The sequence below is a fragment of the Zootermopsis nevadensis genome, unplaced genomic scaffold (genome assembly GCF_977971745.1).
Source record: "Zootermopsis nevadensis isolate Lab colony 2312 unplaced genomic scaffold, Znev_1.0 Znev_ptg000021l, whole genome shotgun sequence".
In the NCBI taxonomy this organism is placed as follows: Eukaryota; Metazoa; Arthropoda; class Insecta; order Blattodea; family Termopsidae; genus Zootermopsis; species Zootermopsis nevadensis.
The window spans coordinates 17430843-17454365 of record NW_028259153.1 but is presented as its reverse complement, the minus strand read 5'-3'; the positions used below and the strand labels follow the sequence as shown (position 1 = coordinate 17454365).

The window sequence follows — 23523 nt, the reverse complement described above, 5'->3', positions numbered from 1 at the left end:
CATATCATGCCTTAGTTTTCGCTTTATAACAATATGCAACAGTCACACACATTGAATGAGAATAATTCATTATATTTAGACATTAAGAAAGCTTCATATCAAATGATTTAGGGTTTCAAAGAAATCCTGACCCTTCATTGGATGAATTAGCTGTATGTACCTGTTTCATTTTTATGTGACTAAAGATATGCTACTGAAATTTTAAGGACACACTAATTTTACAATAAATCATAAAGAAGAAGGCATGGAGTAGTGAGGAAAACAATAGAAATATTCTCAGCTTATTATCATTATTATTATCATCATTAATAAGTATAAAATGGAATACATTTCCCCTTGCTGTGATGTAGCTTTTAACATTGACACATACACAATCACAGTTACATGATTACATTACAATAAATAATTTATTCCTTGCAATATTAATCAGGTCTTAATTTAAAATCCTATTAAACACATGTATAAAAATAGATGATTATATTAACCTGAGGATCAATGAGTATACAAACAGGCTAAATAATATACATAATAACATTAAAATTTGAACAAGATGCATAGTGAAATACCAAAATATGAGATAATATTATATAATGTTCCAAAAAGTAACACTATAATTTTTACAAAGTCATAGAACTTTAGCTATTATGAAGAATTATAGAAAATAACCCCCCCCCCCAGACATGCATTCGTCTCCCTGTTCATACTAGAGTACAATTTAAGCATGCAAATAATGTCATTGTTTATCTGTTATGTTACTTCATAAAATTAGGATTTCAAAAGGTCAGTGTCTAGCTCGTTTGTGTCCTTCCATGAACATTGCACATTCAGCTTCTGTATCTTTTAACTTGCTAGTGGAAGCACTTCGTTTTCGAGATGGGGTTGTAGTTGGTGATTGTTGCTTCAGTGTTTCAACGTCATTGAAGATGACTTGTGCACCACCTCCAACAGTAGGAACAACATCAGCCTGAAAAGAAACCACTTATTGACAAACAATGACAAAGTAAACTTTTTTGTTACTAATGCATCCAGTTATGGTCTTGTGAGGATCCTGGTCTATACCCACTTGTTAAGGGTGAAGCAATTCACTTCTAAATCAGGCATTTACAGGGCAGGATTCAGTCTGCACATAACAATGATTATGACAATTGTGGCTGGTACAGGGAATTTTCACTTTATATGAACATCTTACCATAGTATGGACTTGGAATTCCTAATATTTATAAAGCTTTGACTTTGACAAAAATGAAGAGTAAAATGCCTGTGCATGTCTTTGTCATGTAGCTCTGTTCTATACATATACACAGCCAACTTTAATCAAGCCAGTAACCTTGTAGAGGTGTGTTTCCAGTTCTCCACTTGAATCTTGTTCTTGAGTCATTAGGCAGTATTTTGATGTTTTAGAATTGGCAATATCTTTCACGTCTGTCAATTTTGTAACAGATTTATACCGTTTCATAAGCGGTTGCATCAGCGTACTGAGTTCAATTGCAGGAACTGGCCTGTGCTCCAACCATGTCCCATCTCCTGCTGACTGAGATCGTCTATGTCTTCGATTACTTACAGCTGGTCCCTGTTGTAACAAATAAAAACAGATTCTTACAGATGTTTACCTTAATTAGTAGTATATCATACTACAGGTTACAGTCACATGGTGCTGTTTTCTTTATGCTTAGTTTGGCCTTTAAAAGTGCTAAATGTGCACATGCATTTTAGATTTTTATGCAGAAACAGTTCTCAGTTCTCAAAAAGACCAAAAGCATGCTGACAAATTTATAAAATGAACCAAATAAGAAATTAATGAACAGCTATTTTATGACTTCATGACAGTGTTCTTACATAAATGAATAGGCATATGCTTATGCAAATTTCACATACGAAATTTATTTTTTATTCGGATCACAATAATGATATTCTTATATTTTGTTAATATCTCTCTGCCTACAGTATTCACAAATACAATATCCCATTTTGTATGCTTTTGTACATACCCTTTTACAGCTCTGGGATGAGAATACATGTGAGCTGATATTTGTTTTTAAAACTGGGGGTTTGCAAATAATAGCCAAAGATTTTGTAGACTGCCTAGGAGCATGGGTGGACAAACAGCTATCTTCTGTCAAAATTTGTTTCACCTTCCTCAACTTCTGCTCTTGATATCTCATTTGGGTCTGGAAGTAATTGAAAGATTTTACAAAATTCTTTTGATGCTCACAATACACTGATAACACAGGATGATGGTTTCATCATAAGGTAAATCATAATGCTTACTGTATTTAGTATATAGATTTTAAACTGAAGTAAGTAGGATATAGCAAAGGGAAAGGATTGATATACACAATACTTTCTTTCTACCTAAGCACCATACAATAAATGTAGAGAGTGTGGAGGTAAGTCACATACACTCAACAAGAGAATAAGTTGGTCAAAGAACTGTTGTCGATGTGATAATGCCCACTCTACAAAGCTCTACTCAGCCAGTCAGAAACCCACGCGCACTTACAAGAGACAGAAAAGGAATACGGAAGTATGTTTGTCTGCAAAATCTACAGTATTAAAATTATATGTCTTATTCTGTGTAGTCTCACCTTTAACACAGACTCTTGTTCCTTCAAGTTTTTCAGTGTAAAGAATGAATTCTTATCTTTATCAACTTCAGTTCTGTCACTGTACTCCTTTCTCAACCGTTCTTTTTCAAGAAGTTCTTGTAAAAGAATTTCTTGATTTTCAAGCTGAAGTAAAGACAAAATTATGTGTTTATAGAATGTGATATATGCATTAATTGCCACACATTCTGTAACCATTCCTGCCAGATTAAAAATTCAAAAAATTAGAATTTCTAAATTTAGACCTTGAAATTCTAAATGAATTACTTATTCATGGACCGTTACACCTCAACTTTAAACGAAATACAATGCCAATAATGCAAATATATTAACAAAGTAATAATCAGAGTGCTGACTGCAGTGACAACAGTACATGATTCTTTTGGTTTTCTAGTAGTCCAGTTAAATTAATTTTCAGAAAACCCCAAACAAAACAAAATTATATTAATGGAAAACAATACATGTTGAAGCAGATTACTTTGTGTTAAATTGTTTTAAATTTCTGTTACTGTTCTGAACTATTTCCATTTATCACGAAAAACTTTAAATGGGTATTCTTGAGACTGGAAACATTTTTTGGTAAAGAGGGGTTTCCATTCACTATAGGTTCTATTTAGATATGTTTTACTACAGTATACTTACTTCTTGCTTCAGTGTAACAAGAGTGACTTCCTTCTCTTCTACCTGTTGCTCAAGATTCATCACATATGATTCATAACCAACAAGTCTTGCTTCTAGGGCACTTATCTGAAAAGCAGAGAAACAGACAGACACCATATTGCAAGCATTCATTTCAGAGAATATTTTCTGCTGAAATCACCATAGGAAATGAACACACAATGTTCAACTACATTCATGTATACAGTATTTTTAACAGGTTATTAAAGAAAGTATTTAATAAAATAAATACTATTTCTTCCCATACTGTTATAACAATATGCCCTTGCCTGAATGCTTTGGCTACAGCTCCCTTACACTACAGAGACATACCATTCCTGTGATACAAGCAGGTTTTACTTCATTCTGTGTATCCCCACTACTTTCACAAACAAGCACAGAACAAAAGTAAACTTCTGGCTGCCAATATGAACTTCTTTTAGTAACAGAGCATAAACAGGAAGAGAGAAATTTGAAAATGAGTTGAAAAAGGATACAAGCCAGACCTTCAAAGTATAATTTATAAAAGATAAGTCCAACAGAATTATTACACACAATACTGTAAATGTTGGGTTGGATCAAGTGGATGAAATTAAACACAAATGAGACTGGGAGGAGTGAAAAAGATTTTTAGGTTCACACACGTGGGGCTAGGGCTTCCCATATATTGACATTTAAGATACAAGAATAAGAACAAATTAAATATGAGATGATTATTCCTTACCTTGTTCCTTCCTTGCTCTACAGCAGTTTTCAAACTACTGCATTTCTGTTCAGCCAACAATTTCTCTTTCTCTACTTCCGTTAACCTTTTATAAAAGTCTTGATCTATAAAAACAATTTATGACAACCCAGTTAAGTAATAAAATGAAACAACTGTACAAACAAAATATCTAAAATTGAGTATTAAAGAGCTTCATCACTTGCAATCTCCACAAAATATATAATGGTAAGCAAATTAAAGAGAATGAGGTAGACAGGTCATGTAGTATAAAACATGAAAGATGTGGGGAATGCAGAAGTTACATAAATGTAAAAAAGAATTCAGAATATCTTAAGGGAAGACTGGAAGACCTCAGTGCAGATGGGAGGATAATATTAATAAGGCTCTTAACAGCATGTGAAGATGTGGACTGGAATCATCTGTCAATGAGAAGGGTCCAATGGTGAGTTTGTGTTAACATAGTAATTAACCTTGGCTTCTATAAAGGTTGGAGAACTTATTGAGTGACTGTCAGCTACTAATGGAAGGACTTACAATGCTTCACAGAGTTAGTCAAAAATTATAAACAAATAAAATATTTTGCTCTACTTGCTATCATTTTTCCTATAACTAAATAAATAATGAATTTACTTAATATAAGAGCATTTAATAATATTAAATATAAATGAAATAAACAATGGTAAAATCCAGTACTTACGTTTTTGATGCCAGTCTTTAAGTAAAATATTTTTCCTGTTCATGCGTAACTCAAGGAACATTGCCAAGTCCTTAATTAGTGTATCCATGCTGGGGTCAGTTAGTTCCAAGCAAGGAAGTGCAGGTAACAAACTGCACATGAAACAAGTGGAATACAGAATTAGCCTGAAGTTCCCAAATTAAATATTAAAGTAAGTCTCATACATTGGAATTTGAGTAACAGAATCTCTATCATTTGCCTGTCATGGCCTATGTGCAGACCAGCTGTTTGTGCATCACCAGTAAACTATTATCTCTCGAGCTAAAATCTGACCAGCAGTCCTATAGGGGTTTAAATATCCATTTCTCATATTATACAGGTTACTCTCATTGACTGCCATTGTTTTAACACATTGACTGCCATATTTTTAAATTCTGTCCTTGCTTTTATCTTTTAGAAAGCAGAACTGGGAAAGAGGACACTGAATAGTATAGTTGTATAAAACAGTACTAGGTTTGTCAAAGTAATCAGTATGTTAACTGTATATAGGTTTCACAGAAGCAGAAATGTGTATTGTGATACAACATAATCTTGTTGATGGTTACCTATGCTCCTCCAAAATACAGGAATTATCTACATGATTACATGGTGTCACAATCCAGAAGACCATACTCCACAAGAATATTAACCATTCTACTATAGAGCTCAAAAAATGAAAAATAAAAGTGGCTGGTGCCATTGTAACAAGGCAGTCAGGAAAGCTTTTAACAAACTTGTTTTGGAACCCACCTATACACAATGCCAATGTCAACGTCAATATCTGAAGTTTCCTTATGACCATTATCTTCCATCTTCTGCAAGGCTTGTTTGAAGATCTGAAGTTTGGAAGCAAAATATCTTATTTGGACACATATCAATTATCCTTAGAAAATACTTGTAATATTACCAACTAAAACAAACTGCAGTTTAGTTTATCAGTAACATTAATCTAAATTATGTAATTTTGTTAACTTTTACCAGATACCAGTTTATATTCAGACCCAGACATATGCAGATTCAACCATTTAAATTCTGGCATATTCCCAGAGTGAAAAAATTAACAATTAGAGCTAACTTCATAATTCAGAATCCAAAATAATTCAGATAACCAGCTAATAATGAAATCCAGTTTTCAGATTCAAACATTTTTAAAGCAAAATTAAACAAAATGTACGAAATTTAATTACTACAGCATGAAGAAAGGTATGGCATGCCTCTAGTTCATAATGGGAAAAAAACTGAAAGGATATGTTTTATCTACCATTACACACCACATTACTCATTATGTACCTATATGTGATTTAATATTGACAGTAAACAAATCACACACTACCACACCCAACAGAACTTACATGGCTTGCTTTCCTCCTGCCAGGAGCCAATCCAAAATCCAGTTTCCTGATTGCAGGCTGTGATATTTGAACTTCTTGTGTAGTTTCTGTAAATTTCATTACTTGCTGTAACACACAAGTCATGGAGTGAATTAAGCATGTAATTTAAAGAAATATTCACCAAGAATTGCTTACATGTATGTACATATGTAAAACTGTAACTGGGTTTAGTACCATAACTTAACACAGTGACTGAAATGGTTGTTTGAAATCAGTGGAAACAGTGATTTCATTTAATTGTCCAATTCAATGTTTCTCAGCTTCTGCTCCATGGACTGCTGCCATTCAACAAATTTCAGTTTTCATATAATGCAACATTTTTCCCACAAATGCAGAAATAACTATTTTGTAATTACCAAATGTTTCTTTCTTTCCCTTGTGATAGGCCAAGCACCATGGAAGAGGATATAATTTAGAGGTTGGCGACTGAATTCCTTAGGAATGCTGAGGCAGAGATGTGCTACAAATCTCAAATAGTAGGAAGACAGCTGACAATTTATATTGTTTCATATACTTTCAATTTCAAGAATAAATATGGACTGACACATTTTTATTACATTCTATGGATCCATAAGTTAGCCAGATGACAACAGAGTGTGGAAAAATTCATAATACAATACACAAATTTCTTTAACTATCACAATTTTACTTACAACTGTTTCATCATAATCTTCAATACTGGGATTCAAACACACAATCATTTCCACTTGACCTTCTCCATCAAAGTAATTTTTGAACAAGAGAGTCATTTTTGAATCTCTGTAGGGCACCATTTTGTTGGCTCCATACAATTGGTTTTCTCTCAGAATTTCCAAGCATGTTCTAAGAGTCATTAAGGAATTGTTGATATTCCCTACAAGTAAAGGCAGATAGCATAAAGAAAGTGACTATATACTAACTGAAGCAGGAAATAACTAACTCTATAAATCCAATCTCAGCCACTATAGAGAAATTAATAACTGCTTAGCTTACTTACCTTCTATGGATCCTACAGGCACATTACTAGTTTCACAACATCCAGCCTCTAATCCACATACTGGCCAAACAAATCTATCCAATGATCTAGCACTCTTTTTCTCTAACATTAATTTTTATATAATCTTCCATCTACATCTAGGTCTTCCAATAGTCCCTTACCATACATGCATACATCTTTATTACATTCCATGGATCCATAAGTTAGTCAGATGACAATAGGATGTAGAATAAGTCATAATAATACAATACATGTTATACAAATACAAGTCATACTATTATATAAATGTCACAAAAATACAAACAAAGGGTGCACATGAAGTAGAGATAAGTTACAAATAAATCCACCCATTATATTATTATTATTATTATTCAGTGTTCTGTCTTACGACAGGTCCATTGCTCTGCCCAAAATGAGCTCTCCAGTTTTCCCTATTCTCAGCTTCTCGTTTTAATTCCTGGAACTTCATCTTCTTTCCTTGTTTCAGATCGTCGGTTAGCTGTATCAGTCTTCTTCCCAGTCCTCGCTTTCCTTCAACCTGGCCTTCGATGATATCACTCAGTAACCCATTCCTTCTCATAATATGTCCCAGCCAGTTAGCTTTCCTTCGTGTAATCGCTTGCAGAATGTTTCTTTGCTCGTTGACTCTCCTCAATACCACCCATTATATACAATAGATAAATTACGACTTACTTTCAGTTCAATTCAACTTAATTTTATTCTTGGTCAAAACATTGACATAGGATACATCTTTCAAATACATAGCTCACAAGTTATATCAATATTACCACACAATACAAATACAATTCATAGAATGCACTACTCAAATACTCTCTTCTGATTTACATGACATGTATTCATCTACCAAATAAAATGTATGTTGTAATAGGTAGGACCTCAGCTCGTATTTGAATGTCCTCATTTTCTCCACTTTCCTAATTTGACTTGGTAATTTATTGTATAGTTTTATTCCTATATTCACTACACCTTTCTTGAGAACATTCCTTCTACAGAACTGGACATGGAGGTCCAACATTTGGTTTGTGTTATGGTTATGGATTTCAGTGTTTTGTTCTAATTTATCTATATGCAGCTTTATGTGGAATATTATTTCAATTATATACATGCATGCTAATGTGAATATATTTAAATCCTTAAACAGTTGTCAATATGATGTATATCTCCCCACACCACTGATTATTTGTATAATCCACTTTTGTAGTCTAAAGACACTTTCACAATATATTAGAAGATACAGCACCAAAGGATGAACAAGGAATAATGAATTTGAAAAGATGTTGACAGAAGTGATCATGACCTAATATAAGGTAATATCCTGGGATTTGCTTGGATGGACTGAGGAAAAGCACAAAAACTTCAACGAAAGTCAGTATATCAGCCTGGGATCTCCTTAATAAAATACACTTGACTGCAATGTTTTGTCCACATCTGTCCAACATGAGGAAAAGTCACTTGCTGGAACAGATGAAGCCCTTTTCACTGGCCCATGCTGCTGATTATATTAGTTTTGATGGCATGTTTCTAGGTGACAGTGCATGCCAATGTCTCAAAGGCAGCAAAATATTATTTTGTTTACAGATGTTTTTCTGTTTTGTTTCTTGGTGTTGAAATATATTAATACAGGCAACTAACAATATTTTGCAAGGAGGTTCATGTTTCTGCAACTAGTAGTGTTAGACCTCATTTCTTAGTACAAGAGGGGGTAGGGGTGATTGTTTACTCCTCTGATCATGGGATAAAGAATATGTGTACATTTTTCAATAGATTCTGTAAAATTTACATGTAAAAAGAACTTCAGTGATAGACTTCAAAGTGTTTAGAAAGTGTTCAATAAAATGTGAACAAATTATATGTGCAAAAGATTATTTCTTCAATATAACATTTCAAAACAGGGGAACAAAATAAATTTGGACAAATATGTAAATTCTACATGCAAATAAACAAGTTTACCTGCTTCCCGAAGCCTTTGCCCACTATTCTTTGTTCTATTTGTTCTTTCACTCCCAGCCAAGTCCACTAAGGATAGCTGACTGATACACATAGCCTTCCTGTCTTGAAAAACATGTTCTCCTTGACTATCAAGTGGTGCCTAAAATCAAAGCACATATTCATACAGAGCAACTTAAACCTTAAGAATATTTGTTATAAATTAATGACTGTCTAGAACTAGCACAGACCTGCACTAATCTGATAGTGAAGACTGAGTGGCTTCGACTAGACTCAGAATTTAAAGTAGTAATAGCCATTCTTTTCCTCTTTTGTCCTTTGTTGAAAGCATCAAATGCTTCTTCAGTTGACTTTACTTCTATTTCTGTCACAGAATGTACATACATGTTGTGACTTGCATCCTCTCTCACAATCTTTGACTGAAACTGCCTGTAAGACAATATTCAAATCACATAGCATGCTGAAATATTTGTAAACACACATATTCTGTTTTGAATATTTTAACATTTTTATAAATACATTAAGTTACAGTTTCAAAAAGCATCAGAGTCAGTGTATGTGATGATACATAAATCAAGGAACCAATCTTTCAGAGGAATACATGAATCTATTTGTGAGTAAATGAACAGAAACTTTTATAAAAAATTATGGATTAAATTAAAATAGCAACAGAAATATTCCACTGGTATGCAAGGATTGTTCAGTCTACAGTACCGTCAACTGAACAGAGAGCCCTAAGTGCATTTTATACAACCATCTAAATACAAAATAAACCAAAAGATATGGTCTTGTTTTAAGATCTTAAACAATTGAAGATGTCCGGAAGAACAGCAATATTGAAAACAAGAGAAAGCCTGGCTTTATGGTCAAGTGAAGATTTTACTTAATGATTCAAAGTCAACACAACACTGATGATAAAACAGAGCTCCACCAACAAGAATTACTCACCTTGATCTTATAATATCCTCAGGGACATTTTCTAGAAGGTCATAGACAGCATTATTATAAATTTCAACGTAAGTTACAAAGACAGCATAAGAGTTATCTTCCACAACACTTTCAATCTTTGTGCCATCTGGTATCCGCTGGCTTAAGTCTACATCTGATTCTTTCCTGAAACAAATGACCCTGTAAAGACACTTGACTCAATTAAATTCACATCCTTTATTTGTGTTTATCAACAACAAAAAACCTATGACAGGCAAAAACTAATAAATGTATAATGTTTAAGCTTTATATCCATAATCTACGTATATGTAAAGCAAGTTTTGTATTTATATTTAAAATTCTGAGGTTTATGTATATTAATTTGTAATATTATTTTTCATACTTGTATTGCAGAATCTGAAATTTATGTACATTGATATGTGAAACACATTTTTGTACTTGTGTTGAAGGTTCTGAAGTGTATGTATATTGTATGAAATGACATGTTCTACATCCTTTGGTCTTAAGAAGGATCTATGGAATGTAAATAAACTAAACTCTACTCTACTCTATTCTATACACTGAACAATAATAATAACAATAAATACCACTATTGCCACCAGACAAAATATGGCCATATAATAAAGGCAAGAATGAAAAACACAAAAATCAATAATTATTTATATACACTACCTCAGAATATATGCAACAATGATAGAGAATCAAAATAACCATTACATCACAATAAAGACAACAGGAATTCTTGAATGTAAACTTTCAGCAATGAATAAGCATTGTTAATATACCTAAATGAATCTAAGATAGTAAGCCTCGATGTCCATCACAGAACTTAACACCACTACAACTATGCTGCTGAAACGCTTTAGCATGGAAGTGTATCCACATACAAGAGAAAGCATTTTATTGATAGCACAACTACTGACTATGGTTATAGCATAACTACATCAGAATATCACACAAGCAAAAGGTTAGTGGTCATTTAATTCTAGACATATCTCAAACACAATTGTTATTGCATGTATAAAATCTTCAGTGTTTTGCATACCTTACATGCTGTTCATGGACTTCTTTGTAACAACAGAAATCCACATACTTTATAATTTATACATATTAAAAAAAACCTTTATCCTCACATGGTCGACTCTCAGTACCCTATTTACATTTTGTGATCTTGTTCTACTTACTTCCTCAGTGTTTTTAGTGATCTAGCACAGTGTATTTCATTCTGGCAATCTAGTACAGCATCTGTCTCACTCTGAATATCAAAGTCATTCATTTTATCGGGTTTAAAAATAAACTTCTTGGCTTGATAACTGGATATGCTATTAAAAATGACATCTAAACATCGTGGCATTATTCCTCCATTATGTGGCTCTCCAGCCATTGTGAAAGTTTTACCACTACCAGTAACTCCATATGTAAACAGCAGGCCATTCTTGCCATGGATTAGATTCTCTACCAATGGTAAGGCCACATGATCAAAAACTTCCTTCTGGGTGGCTTTGGCATCAAACACATATTTGAATGTGTGGTGGATTTCTTTACAATTTGCCAGACGATGACTACCTCTTGTCTCTGGTGGGAGAAGTGAAAGTGTTGTTTGTGATGTCACTTTAACACAGGATTCTTCATTATTATGAAGTGGTCTTATCCGGCAGAATACTTTCACAAGATCTTTTGAGCCTGGTCGTACTTTTACAGGCGTTTTCTTTGATGAAAGCTTGTATCGCCTAAAAAGGGAGCATAAACTTATGGTCAGGAATATTCAGAAACACCCACATTCATTCATTTTTTTACTTGTAGTCCCTAAATGTTTTGGTTTCACTATTTGGATTTAGAAAATAAAAAATCTTTTTTTGTCAGTTGAATAAACAATAACATATAAATTTCCGGCCTGCCACTGGCTCTCCAAATTACACCTCATTTTCAATCTTCTAAAAGTTAAGAACTTCAGTTTCATCTATTACAAAACTTACACCATTTAATAATTCAGTGATTCTAGTTTCAAAAATTATACTCAATGCCAGGGAACTTTATAATTTAGAATGGTAAATTCATTAATGCAAAGATCTGCTCACAATTCTTTAAACAGTACTTAGGTTTATTAGCAGCTCTCTCAGTTGCACAAAATGAGGTAAAGAGAGTACAAACATCAATTAAATAAAAAGCTTAGTCACTAGGCATTTTGTTTTTTAAACTTAGTACATGAACCCTCTTTTCTCTTCCAGCATATAATTTGGGTGTAGAACTGATCGCAAAGAAAGACTTTATTATGCTTTAAAAATATGAATTTCTTAAAACGGTATTTCGAAGGTAGGTCTAATTCATACGTACTGCATAAATATCATTGGCATTTTTTCCTGAACTACAGTTCAATCTGTCCAAAGGAATATACTGAGTTTTTACAACTTACGCCGGTTTCATGCTAAAGCCTGAACTACTGTAAACTGCACGAAACTCTACAGAGAGAACTTCCACACCAGTCGTCATGTACCACTTAAATTTGAAGTCTGACACTTGGTAATGTGACGCAAGGAAATGCCAATTAATAGGAATGAAAATTCATGGAATATTTTAAATTTTGCGCCGTTAAGTTGGTCATATTGAACAGGATCATATTTGTAAGATTTCAGGGTTTCATCGCCCTGATGACGGAGGCAGTATGACCTCTGAAACGTTGGTTAAAATCGACCAGACTACACAGTGCAACAACCCAGAAGACAGAAATCTTCAGGGTCATATTTGACTCCAATGAAAGATGGCGTGTTCAGAGGGCGCGAGTTTCAAGCTTTGTGTGCGAAAGTATGTTTCCTGACGTTTCTCTTGCGGTTTTTCAGTCACAGTTTGTCAATATTCGCAGCCTGAGATTTGTGATCAGTTTATTGAAACAGATATCCAACGACTTTGGAAGTAAGTCATAATTAATACTAATTTAGGCTGAGGATCTCACGGTGGCGTGTAGTCTGGTAGAAGTAAAGTTCTACCAAGCTACACGCTACAATGACCTAGAAGACCGCCAGCTAATTGCTGTGGTTTTGTTTCTATGCCACGTTTTTAATCCAGTAGCTACAATGTTTAGCCACCATTCTAAGAATACAGTTATCCACTGAAGTGAGTATCCAGATGGATTACGTCACACCATTTAATTCATAACATCGCCACACCAGTGTGCTCAGTCGACTTCCAAGATAGTTCTGATTTGATATAAGTTTCAGGGCTAGCTTTCCTGTTTTTCTTTGTTGGTGCCGGTTTAAATGTAGTGATAAAAATTTATCCTTCGTGAACACGGATGAACAGTTATGACATATATCACGTGTGTGTTGGAAGGGAGAATTGTTATTTATATGTAATTTTAATTGCTTTGAAAATATGGCCGCCTGTTCATTAGCTAAGATCTTTCAGTGTCGTGTGAGCGCGGGAACCTATATATGCTTACGTGCTTTGCAAGTGTTGTGCCAGTGGATCTTGATTTCTTCGACAGTATAAAACAACAGTCTGCTAACCTACTTTGGGAGGTAAGACATCTTTAATGTATCAACTAGGACCACAAACTAGTAGTTTACAAAATTTCAGTAATGCTTGTTAGGTTAGAAGTATATTTGCTTTTGCAAATCGTATAGAAGATGATTATTCTGCTTTAAAGCACATCGATGTTTTTAATATTTTGGAAGAGGTTGTGTCAAGTTAATTTTCTATTTCCAAGATATTTTTATGACCATAAATTGCCAACATACTAAATACACGTACTGAACAATCCGGTAGCAATATATTTGGCTTATATTTGTTAATGGGAAGATTCAGTTATGATATGACGTGTTGCCCGATGAACAGGGACGTCCAACAGAAGTTACTCGGTATATATAATATGAAGACTGTTATCTTCATATTATACATATATATATCCGATAACCATAAATACTTTACCATTTCACATGCTTGACTTGGGGGGCCTGTGTTGTGATTATCCAATCAGCAGTCCACGGACCACATAGTTAAATATTACGGGATTCTGATTGGCAGAGAATGCTAGAAGGATTTTCAAGACATAGCCACAGAACAGGATTATTATAGATAACTTTCATGTCCGATTTCTCGCAACTGTGCCGGTGATACACATCATTATTTGTAGACGTACGCATCAACAGAATATGTAATTAGCATATGCACCCTAACAAAAGCACTCATTTGGTGTCAGCGGAATGCAGCAACACCGAGATGAAAGGTAAAGCAATTCCATGATGTTAAGGAACTTGAAAGTCCATCACCATCACTAAAATAATTGCCGCGAGTCTATTTTCTTGGGAATTTAATCTTGTAACCAATATCCGTATCCATATGCTTCTCCAGATTTTGAGTGGACCTAAATTGCAGCAGAGGAGTTCTCGTTACCATTAATAGAACAGATAAAGACGTTTGTGAATATTTGTCAACGGCGCAGATGAGGCAAGCTAAGTTTTTTCTTCTTTCTAGATTTCCTTTAGAACTGAAAAAAAAACTTATTTTGTCCCTTTGTCATACTAATTGTGCTGTAGTCGGGGCAAATCTGTGCATCTGAGAACCGTTAGAAGTAAAAGGCATGGGGATCAGAGGAAGTACGTATATACTGTCCACACTGTAAACATAATATCCCAGCGGCAGTATTTAGTGGCTCGTCCCATTTCCTGTATCGGTAATGTCTGTGGTAGGGAACGCGTACAGTTTATTCCCTGGTACAGAACTTGCATTATCTTTTCCTTCCACCCACAATTGTGATTGGATTTTGCTGTCCCAGGACAGGGACCTGTGGAGGACTCCGCCGTTTCCAGCAGTCTGCCTGTTTTCCTCTCCCGTTCTGTTGTATGGTGTAAAGGATCTTGCAGGTTCCGTTCAGTTATTGCACCACATCCCTTCAATACTGTCATTGGATTTGTTTCTATGAATTCGCTTATCTTCATTACGTGTGGTCGGGGACTCATTTCGTCATCAGGGTTGTGCACACTGCTACTTCTTGTCACTGTATGACTGTCGACAGCTAACATTATACTACGTAGGATTTGAGGTTTTTACGGCAGTGAGTCTGAAGATGGCTTTCTTCTGGACTGTTTCACCGTGTAGTCTGGTAGAAGTTTACCGACGTTTCAGAGAAGTACCTCTGAAACGTCGGTAATCTACCAGACTGCCGTTCACCACTGACCTTCGTTCTTCATAAATCGCTTTTTTCCCGTATTTGTTGCGTCTTTTAGGCATTGGAAAAATTCTTTTATTATTTCTCTTACTTCTCTGGAATAATCTTCTTCCACGCAAATCTTTGACCCACCAATTTGCTCGTATCTTTAGTATTTCTATTTTTTCTTGGAAAAGTCGTAAACTTCTCAAATAAGGGTCTTTGGCTTTTACCCTATCTTAATCTTTTAGCATGGTCTGCGTGTCCCTGGAATTTTTGTACCTCCATTTTTTCCTTCATCAAGTGTTTCATTATTCTCTGTAGATCTTCATATATTTCTCCATGTTTTTCAACCAAACAAAACAAAATTTCAAATTATTTCTTCCTATCTTTTCTTCCTATGTCTCTCATTTCCATTAACACAATTCGTCCAGTTCCAACTGCATCTAATTTCTGCATCTTTTCCACGAATCTTCTAATTTCAACATTTCTTCCTTCCGTCCTATAAATTCTAATATCAGTTTTTCTAGCATGCTGGATTGACCTGGATCAATTTCCACTACACTCGCTACTAATAGGATTGTTAAAACCAATCACAAAACCACAGCTTCCTATTACAAACCTCTTTCCGTCCACCACCACCCTTCGTCTTTTTCGACCACTTCATCTACTGCAAGAGCCAGTTTTGGCCCTGTACTCTTCGATAGACACCCATTGTAACCACGATCCAACACGTCATTTACGCTGCTAGGTGACGTATGTGGTGTGGAAACGTGGACGCTACAAGGAAAGCAGAATGCAACCATTGATCGGACGTCGAATGTTACCCTTTAAATTTAGTTCAGGCATGTATAAATCGCCAGTATGCAAAGGGGTGTCGAAGAGGTTGGATATCAGGGGAATTTTTAGTGGATATTCGTGTGTAGATCAGCAGCATGTCAGGTATCGAAGAAGAGGTGGTGCATCCACCCTACAACTTCACATGGATTGTTAAAGATGAACTGGCCGCAATGGCATGCCCCAAGACACTTTTCAATATTCGTTTTCTCAAGAAAGAAGGCATCAAGCATCTTGTGACTTTATCTCCAGAGTCGGCACCACCAATCCGTACTTTTTCAGATTTAAAGTGGACCGAAATTCCTATAGAGGATCTTTCTCCTCCATCAGTCAGTCAGATTAAGAAGTTTATAGATGTGTGTCTAAAGTGTAAAACTGAAGAGCAGGTAAGTGTTCGTTATCCTTAATTTGAGTTTAACGTCCTGTTATTTGGTTATTTGATTAAGTATGAACGATTTTTTAAATGATCATGTTTGTAGCAGGATAGAGAAATGTAAGAAGGGAATTAAGCACACATAACCTAACCTCATGACAACCAGCTGAGAATGTTTTTATTTGCAACGCATTGCAGCTTGTATTTAGAATATATTTAGATCGAATCTTAGTCAGGAATTTGATTTCCCTGATTGAAGTTTCTTTCATATGCCTAGCTTGACGAAGTAATTAGTACCTATGGGTGGTTTATGACCCCTTTCACATCCCTTTCAATTCACTGTCCATGAGAATCTTTCAAATAGCTTCTGTGGTTAATACAGTGTTCTTTAGAACCTTGAATGTCAATATTTTCCATAAACTAAGAACTAAAATACATGTAATTCATTTGAGTAGATGTTTCATGTAATGTTATTTATTAGCCGTGTTAGCATTTAAATATATTTAGGCTATTGTAATAAAGTAGGATTACAAATCAATGTGATATATATATATATAATTATTAATTATGTATTTGTCACTTATGCTGTGAATATATATAAGATTACACTGGAAGTTGTTGAAATTAAATTACTATATTTTATAAAACTGGCAAAAATTTGGGACATCCACTTTCCTCTTAAGTTTATAAAATAGTGTTTATCTAGTTTCATATCAGTACTGATATCACAACTAATGTCAGTATGAATGTTGCAGAATCATAATCTTCACGTGTGTAAGGGAATGAGGAAGGATTTCACAGCACAAAACTTAAGTGAATTATAAGAACAGAATTACTGAAATATCCTTGTAGAAAGATAACACGATGAATGCAGAACTTTAAATTTAAACAAATAACAACATACTTATACTTGCATATTCATATCTGTCATACCAATGTCAATATTTCACAAGTTTCTTGGGCCCCTGCCACTTGGAACATCATATTTCTTGCTAAATGTGCATTCTTTCAGTAACCTTTAGTTTATTATGCATAGCTATAATGTGCTATCGATCCCAAGTTTTCAACCTGTTGGCCTCTGCACTAAACAGTACATTTTATGCCCAGCATATGGAAACAGGAAAAATGAAAGGAACATTGTAAGCAAATGTTTCTTTTCATAATAAGAAATAATTTAAACAGAACTCTTAACTTATCCTGACATAACAAAACATCAGTGACAAATTGCTGATATTGGTGATTCTTCCCAGTTCAGAAGCACTCATTCCTATTATAAATTAAAGCATTATACGTGAACCTTTATCCATGATTGGAATTCCTGAATGCTCACACACTTTTTACAGGTGTTCATGGATATAGAAATAAATTTATGTCTCATGGACAGGAGTGGTAAAAATATATGCTATTGCAAAAGACAGGAGGGAATGAGGAGAGGGTGTCTGACAGGAGAGGTATTGACTAAAGATAATGTAATGTCTGTAAAACCATGGGCTGGTAGCATTACTGAGATGTGTGCATGACTATTTCTGTATTGTTTTGTATTTTGGGGTGAGATTATATTAATTACAAATTGTTTCTCAGCCTGTAGGTGTCCACTGCCGCTTGGGCCAAGGAAGGACTGGAGTAATGGCTGCATGTTTTTTGGTTCATTTCTATGACCATTCTCCAGAACAAGCTATTACAAATGTACGATTGATGCGCCCAGGCTCTATAGAAACATATCAACAGGAAAAGGCAGTTTTCAAATATTGTGACTATTTACGGAGTGTATAATATCGAGCTGTGTTAGTCATTACTGAAAAAAATGACTCATGTGTTTTGTTCTGGAAATGCAGCCTTGATGAGAACCTCAGATGATCATTCAGATCTTTTGTATTTTGTTAAATGCCTGGAAAATGCTTTTGAGGGTTTTATATACATTCTTGGCTTGTGTGCCACATCGGCGTACATCACCTGCAGTCATCTGGAGACCATGAAAGCAAATGTCTTTGGATATCAGACAGAAACATGACACATCAGAGCAGGATTTGGGTGCTAAGACTGACAAAGAAGATGGAGAAGTACACACCTCTCAAGAAATGTTCTGCCACATGCAGAAACAGCTCAGTGACTGCAAAGGTCACTAGTTTCTTGTTTCTTAGTTTATTTGCTGACACTGTGTAAATGGTAGAGATTCTAGTAGTGGGAGGATGACTGCATCTGGAAATGTTGAGTAAGGAGAAATGTTTTAAGGTTGTTTATTATTACAAAGTAAAAACACCTGTTATAGAAAATTGCCTTGTTAAGTTATGTCTTGGCATTGTATCAAATAAAGAAAGCTGAAGCTCTCTAGTCTTTTAATTATTGTGTCTTTACTATTCTTTCCTCCAGAAAATGTAGATTAGCAAGGTTTAGCCATATTCTCTTTTGCCCTGAAACTAAAAAAAGTGGGCTGCTGGTTATAATTGAATATATTCTTTATACAGGTAATGTAATGAGAAATAAATACATTTACATGTGTTTGTACATACATTACTTTTAATGAGAAATTACAATGACATTCTTGACTTATTTATTTGTCCTATAAATTATATAACTCAGTATTACTTTAGTAGCTGGATTGTTATGAATACTGGTTGGAAAAATTATTCATTTACCACGTTTGTTATGGTATTGCTATATGAGCTGTTTTCAGACTTTATTATGAAGACATTTCTTCTGTATATACCAAAATAACTTGACTGCCCATTCTTTCAAGCAGATCTCAGTCTCCTGTCTCTAATCCTTGCCCTCTTCCGTCTTATTTGTTGTGCAGCTCGTTTGCTTGGAGCCCAGATGTGTTCATCTCAGTTTGCGTTTACGTCTAGGTGTTAGGTATAATCTGAAGGCAGCTGGCTGTTCTACCAGAAAGGATGGGGATTTCAGCACTTTGGTGTGAAAATTTTGCTTTGCTGGGAATGGCTGCTGTTGTGTTACCTGTGTTAGGTTGCTGTTGATTCCTGATGTTGATCTAGATTAGGCCTGTCTTTCATCTTGAGGAGAAACATGAAGAATGACATTGTCTGGTTGAAAATCTGTGGGCATGAAGAACTGTTTGTTAAATTTGGATATTGATGGTTTGGAACTTGCACATTTGCACTATTAATAGCAATAGCCTTTCTGAAAATGGAGGAATATATTGTGTGTGAAATGTTTTGGTGCTTTGAATATAACTATTGAATTACTGTGTCCTGACTTGTAAAATTAATCTGCTGCTTCCAGTATGAGTGACATTAAGGTATACAAAGTGTAACCCTAAATGACCTTGAAGCATATATTGCCATTGGCTAGTGATTGTGGTTCTCTCTTAAAGTTTGTCCATGTCTGTGGTAAAGTTTTGTTACACAAAGACTAATTTATTTTCACACATGCCCAGAATCATGAAAGAAAAAGAATGGAAAGTTGTACACCAGTTCAAATTGTTGGGGTGTGCAACTTTATACATTATTTTTACTTTTATTCCATAAAACATACACAATGCTGGAAAATATGAAAAATAAGAGTTTTAGATTTTAATGTTTTATATATTGTTACATGTACCAGTTGTTTGTTTCTGAGCCGGGGTAGCTCAGTATAGTGACTGACTATGGACTGGATGACTGAGGTCTGATTTCTGATGGGCAGAGGATTTTTCCTCTAGCCTTTGGGGCCCACCTAGCCACCTATCTGATGGGCACCAAGGTCCTATCCTGGGAGAAAAGCGCGGTTGGGGGTGACGCTGACCACTCACCCTGAAGTGCCAAGGCCAAGAATGAATCCCCCCCACGCGCCTATCTGGCATGTAGTGGGACAGCTTTATTTCTTTTATCAGTTGTTTGTATGATCATGTTTTTTTTTGTTATTATGTTGAATTGAAGCCAAAATTTTTATTTCAAACACTCAATACCAAATTTCATGTAAATAAAATGAGTACTTTCAGAGATGAAATTTGTAAGCGGATGGACAGACACACACACATTGCTACATAAAGTATTCAGTTTACACATTTCTTGATGCAAATAACTTTCTTACATTGACCATAGTGTTGTTGGATACAGACACAAATTTCCCAGCTGTGAGGCAGAACTTCTTGTTGGCTGTAGCAGTGATTAAAATGAGGCAGCCCTGGAAAGAGACCGGAGTTCCTACCCAGTTGCTATTCCAAACTGCGTCTCCTATGCTGGTTGCCTGAAAATGTTTGCATTTATTAGAAAATGGCTCCACATGGGTTGAAAGTCAATAATTTGAACTCAGCTTCCAGAGAGACTGGTATTAAAATGGCAGTTACCTAAAATCACACTTGTTTTTCCAATGATTTTTCAATTATGAACTGTCCAAAAGGAAATTTGGTGAAAGATACTACTAATTTTTAATGCAGTCATTGAACAAAACACTAGCTTTCTTAAAATATGTATTTCCTCTAAAGTTCTTGCTGTTAGACTACGTGTGTCGTATTACAGGATCCATTTTCGATTTCCACAGAAGGCAAAGAAGAATTATGTGTGTTAGGCTTATCAGTGATTTTATTGTCTCTCATAATTCAGATGTTGGGTGCGCATGCTGTGTTTGATTTCCGGGAAGGGCAGTCCTTGATATTTCAGTTTTATACGACATACAGATCAGCTCTTGTACGAACCCATTCTCAAGTGGATACGGGGAGTAAGGCGGCTGGAGGGTGAAATTTCATATCTAAATACTTTCACTACAACTTCCCGGGTTTGGCAGGTGAAAGTCTCAGTTCATGTACGTGAGATATCAGGTTCTCAAAGCGGCGAGTCTTACGGGTTGTTTCGCCGTGTAGTCTGGTAGAAGTTTACCGACGTTTCAGAAGTGACATTTACGAAATTCTGAACGTTAGCATCACAGCTACCAGTCACTGTTGTTTCTGCGTGCTGACCGTGTTTCTTTCACAGTGAGACGTGGACACATCGTGTGAATCACGCTTATGGGAGTCTTTCCCCCCCCCCCCCCCCGGATTATAGCCAATAGAGGGCCAGCATCTCTTCGGACATCGCGTACTGTGATGCCGACAATAGCGCTTTATGGCTGTGTTACAACTTTGTATGACATAAAACTGCTTACGTGATGTGTGAGCTCTTCACCAAGACGACAGAATGCGAACAGGAGGAACATCATGGCGCCACAAATAACTGCCGATTGGATAATTGGCATGGCGTCCCCCAGGTTCTGTGGGTTTTAGAACACAATATCATTACTTTACCAGGCGTTCGGACCTTTTGCGCACAGGTGTGCAAATCAGGACGCTGGAGAAGGTGAGAAGTGAGTAAGAGAATAAGAGCAAATGAGAAGGTGAAGTAGATACACAAGGATTTATTGATGTTTTGTTTAATTACGCTTTTACCTTGATTTCGTGTGGTAATATGTATTTTTAAATGGAAAAAGGGCATGGAATGAAGTGGTCGTGACCTATTTCGAAGTACTTTCCCAGCATTGACCCAAGGAAAATCACACAATCTTCAGGACAGTTAATTCTGAGTTCGAATCTCGTTCAGGAAGGAAGAAAGAAAGAAAGAAAGAAAAATGGAACTAAAAAAAAGAGCGTTTAGGTTACATACCATGACGATGGAGAAGGCGCTTAAACAGATGCTGGTCATTGCGATGAAGAATAGGCCAAGCAGCACGGGGTTCAGCGTGTCTTCCATTGCATTCATGAAGCTGAAAAACATCGAAACTTGAACACATTTCAGCGCTTTTCCCGCCAACAAGAGCACAAAAGTGGTATTGTTTCACATTCATAGTTCAAGTAGCACTAAAGCTATTGTAAGTAGTATGATATGAAAGAACGCTGCTGTTGGGCGTACCGAATTATCTGCTGGTGGTGACGTATGCAGTCATTCAGTTGTTTTTGCATGTGAAGAAATACTCTCTGAGAGGTTTGTACTAGTCCTTGTTCCTCTTCCTCTTCCTCTTGGTCAGTCTCAGCACCGGAGTCCTCCTCTGCTACGTCGTCTTTCTGTCTGATATCCAGTAGCTTTGCCCTCAGCTTCTCCAGTTGACTGCAAGCGATGCAGATGAACGTAGCGTATAGCCCCCACAAGTCGAAAAACATTACGCCGTAAAAAACGAATCCTGTGAGCTGAAGGAAAGAGAGTGGGAACCAGATACATTAAATCGGTTTTATAAAACTGGTAAGTGGTTTAATAACAGGTTCCTTTATTTTAATTTGGAAGTCACATGCTACGTAACTGTCGTAAAACGAAATTGAGCTGAACGGTTGCCAATTTTTTTTTTTTTTTTTTTTGGGGGGGTGATTTTATGATTTTTTCTGATCTTGAGGCTCATTCCCGAAAGTAGAAGTTGATTGTTGCTAAAAATAATCGGCAAAGGAGGCATCTCATGCTTAACTGTTCTTTCCATATTGTCTGGCGTCCCTGAAATATTTTGCCCTTACGTAAATGATGATGGAGTAACTTTGGGACTCGGTGGTTTTTCAAGCATTCTTTACAAATGTAGTAACCTTTTTTATTACATTCTTATTATTACGTGTATGTTGACATCTGTTCACATTTCTTGATCACGTGTATGATCTCTCAGATTGGTAGTTATTAGTTCCTGCAAAATGCAGTCCTTAAGGCATGAGACAGGGATATAGCTTACCTGGCTGAGAAGGATCAGTTCATAAACAGGGCTGCGGGATACATCGAAGAGATAGAACGAATTTGCCGTCAATTCACGCTTTTCACTGCTGGTAAGGCGGATGATGACATAGCTTCCATGAAACACAATTATGGATATGACCATTTGCTTTACAAATTTCCTGATGCGAGGAAACATGGCGGCCATAGTGGATGTCTTACCGTCAGCGCTGGTGCCAGACAAGTCTTCCCAAGTGAAAGAGCTTGTTAGAACCATCAATTTTACAAATTTGTTCTTCTGTACCCTGAAAAGCGAGACTTTTTGTTAAAAATTCTTGCAGAAAATGTTTTGATCAGTGTTTAGGTTGTTAGTATGAAACTCAAGGAATGTTTGCTGTCAGTTAATTAAAATTTTTGTTTTTCTGTTCCATAAACGATAAGATAAAAAAACAATTTTACCTGTTGTTTTGTTTGAGAATAACATTTGGTCTCACACCGTGAGGCAGAACATAGATTAATGGTATTGCAGAACAAGGTGTTGAGGGTAAAATTTGGGCCCAAGAGAGAGCAATTATAGGAGAATGGCAAAAATTCA

The 23523-nt window shown here is 35.6% G+C and overlaps 4 protein-coding genes across 9 annotated transcripts in view; 2 read left to right on the top strand and 2 right to left on the bottom strand.

Annotated features, from left to right (window-relative positions):
- Positions 1-273: 273 nt before the first annotated feature.
- On the bottom strand, positions 274-12540 carry LOC110840471 (kinesin-like protein KIF23). 6 transcript variants are annotated; one of them, XM_087352227.1, is made up of 15 exons: positions 12396-12540; positions 11167-11712; positions 9983-10162; positions 9265-9463; positions 9038-9176; positions 6744-6943; positions 6052-6156; positions 5450-5535; positions 4682-4812; positions 3985-4088; positions 3288-3350; positions 2586-2729; positions 1989-2168; positions 1328-1570; positions 274-964 (listed from the first exon to the last, which is right to left on the bottom strand). In XM_087352227.1, the coding sequence occupies exons 1-15, from the start codon at positions 12470-12472 to the stop codon at positions 782-784; spliced, it is 2580 nt and encodes an 859-aa protein (XP_087208353.1). In that variant the 5' UTR covers positions 12473-12540; the 3' UTR covers positions 274-781. The 6 variants fall into 6 exon arrangements, with proteins under 6 accessions (XP_087208353.1, XP_021941223.1, XP_021941224.1 ...); XM_022085531.1 differs by having other exon boundaries at positions 3246-3350; positions 12396-12539; XM_022085532.2 differs by having other exon boundaries at positions 3246-3350; positions 9983-10147; positions 12396-12536.
- A 438-nt stretch (positions 12541-12978) lies between these two features.
- Coq6 (ubiquinone biosynthesis protein COQ6, mitochondrial) overlaps positions 12979-23523 on the top strand; it is a 191650-nt gene continuing 181105 nt past the window's right edge. Inside the window, exon 1 of the mRNA XM_087352250.1 lies at positions 12979-13497. The gene's annotated coding sequence lies outside the window, so the exon portion shown is untranslated. The remainder of the gene's footprint in view (positions 13498-23523) is intronic.
- LOC110840479 (dual specificity protein phosphatase 23) lies at positions 15799-18675 on the top strand. The gene is made up of 2 exons (XM_022085544.2): positions 15799-16348; positions 17917-18675. Exons 1-2 carry the CDS (start codon positions 16061-16063, stop codon positions 18106-18108), a joined length of 480 nt encoding a protein of 159 aa, XP_021941236.1. The 5' UTR covers positions 15799-16060; the 3' UTR covers positions 18109-18675.
- On the bottom strand, positions 18774-23218 carry LOC110840478 (4-vinylanisole receptor). The gene is made up of 6 exons (XM_022085543.2): positions 22951-23218; positions 22155-22429; positions 21909-22008; positions 21415-21519; positions 20365-20520; positions 18774-19388 (listed from the first exon to the last, which is right to left on the bottom strand). The coding sequence occupies exons 1-6, from the start codon at positions 23203-23205 to the stop codon at positions 19296-19298; spliced, it is 984 nt and encodes a 327-aa protein (XP_021941235.2). The 5' UTR covers positions 23206-23218; the 3' UTR covers positions 18774-19295.

Excerpts from the sequence above, each read along its gene's own strand:
- LOC110840471 (XM_022085531.1), bottom strand. The coding sequence starts at position 12,472 with ATGACGACTGGTGTGGAAGTTCTCTCTGTAGAGTTTCGTGCAGTTTAC. Across the intron at positions 10,163-11,166 it reads TCACTAAAAACACTGAGGAA|GGTCATTTGTTTCAGGAAAG; the intron begins GTAAGTAGAACA and ends GTGTCTTTACAG. Across the intron at positions 4,813-5,449 it reads GACATTGGCATTGTGTATAG|TTTGTTACCTGCACTTCCTT; the intron begins GTGGGTTCCAAA and ends TTTCATGTGCAG.
- LOC110840479 (XM_022085544.2), top strand. The coding sequence starts at position 16,061 with ATGTCAGGTATCGAAGAAGAGGTGGTGCATCCACCCTACAACTTCACA. Across the intron at positions 16,349-17,916 it reads AGTGTAAAACTGAAGAGCAG|CCTGTAGGTGTCCACTGCCG; the intron begins GTAAGTGTTCGT and ends ATTGTTTCTCAG.
- LOC110840478 (XM_022085543.2), bottom strand. The coding sequence starts at position 23,205 with ATGGTTCTAACAAGCTCTTTCACTTGGGAAGACTTGTCTGGCACCAGC. Across the intron at positions 22,430-22,950 it reads AACTGATCCTTCTCAGCCAG|CTCACAGGATTCGTTTTTTA; the intron begins GTAAGCTATATC and ends TCTTTCCTTCAG. Across the intron at positions 19,389-20,364 it reads CCAACAACACTATGGTCAAT|ATTTTCAACCAGACAATGTC; the intron begins GTAAGAAAGTTA and ends TCATGCCCACAG.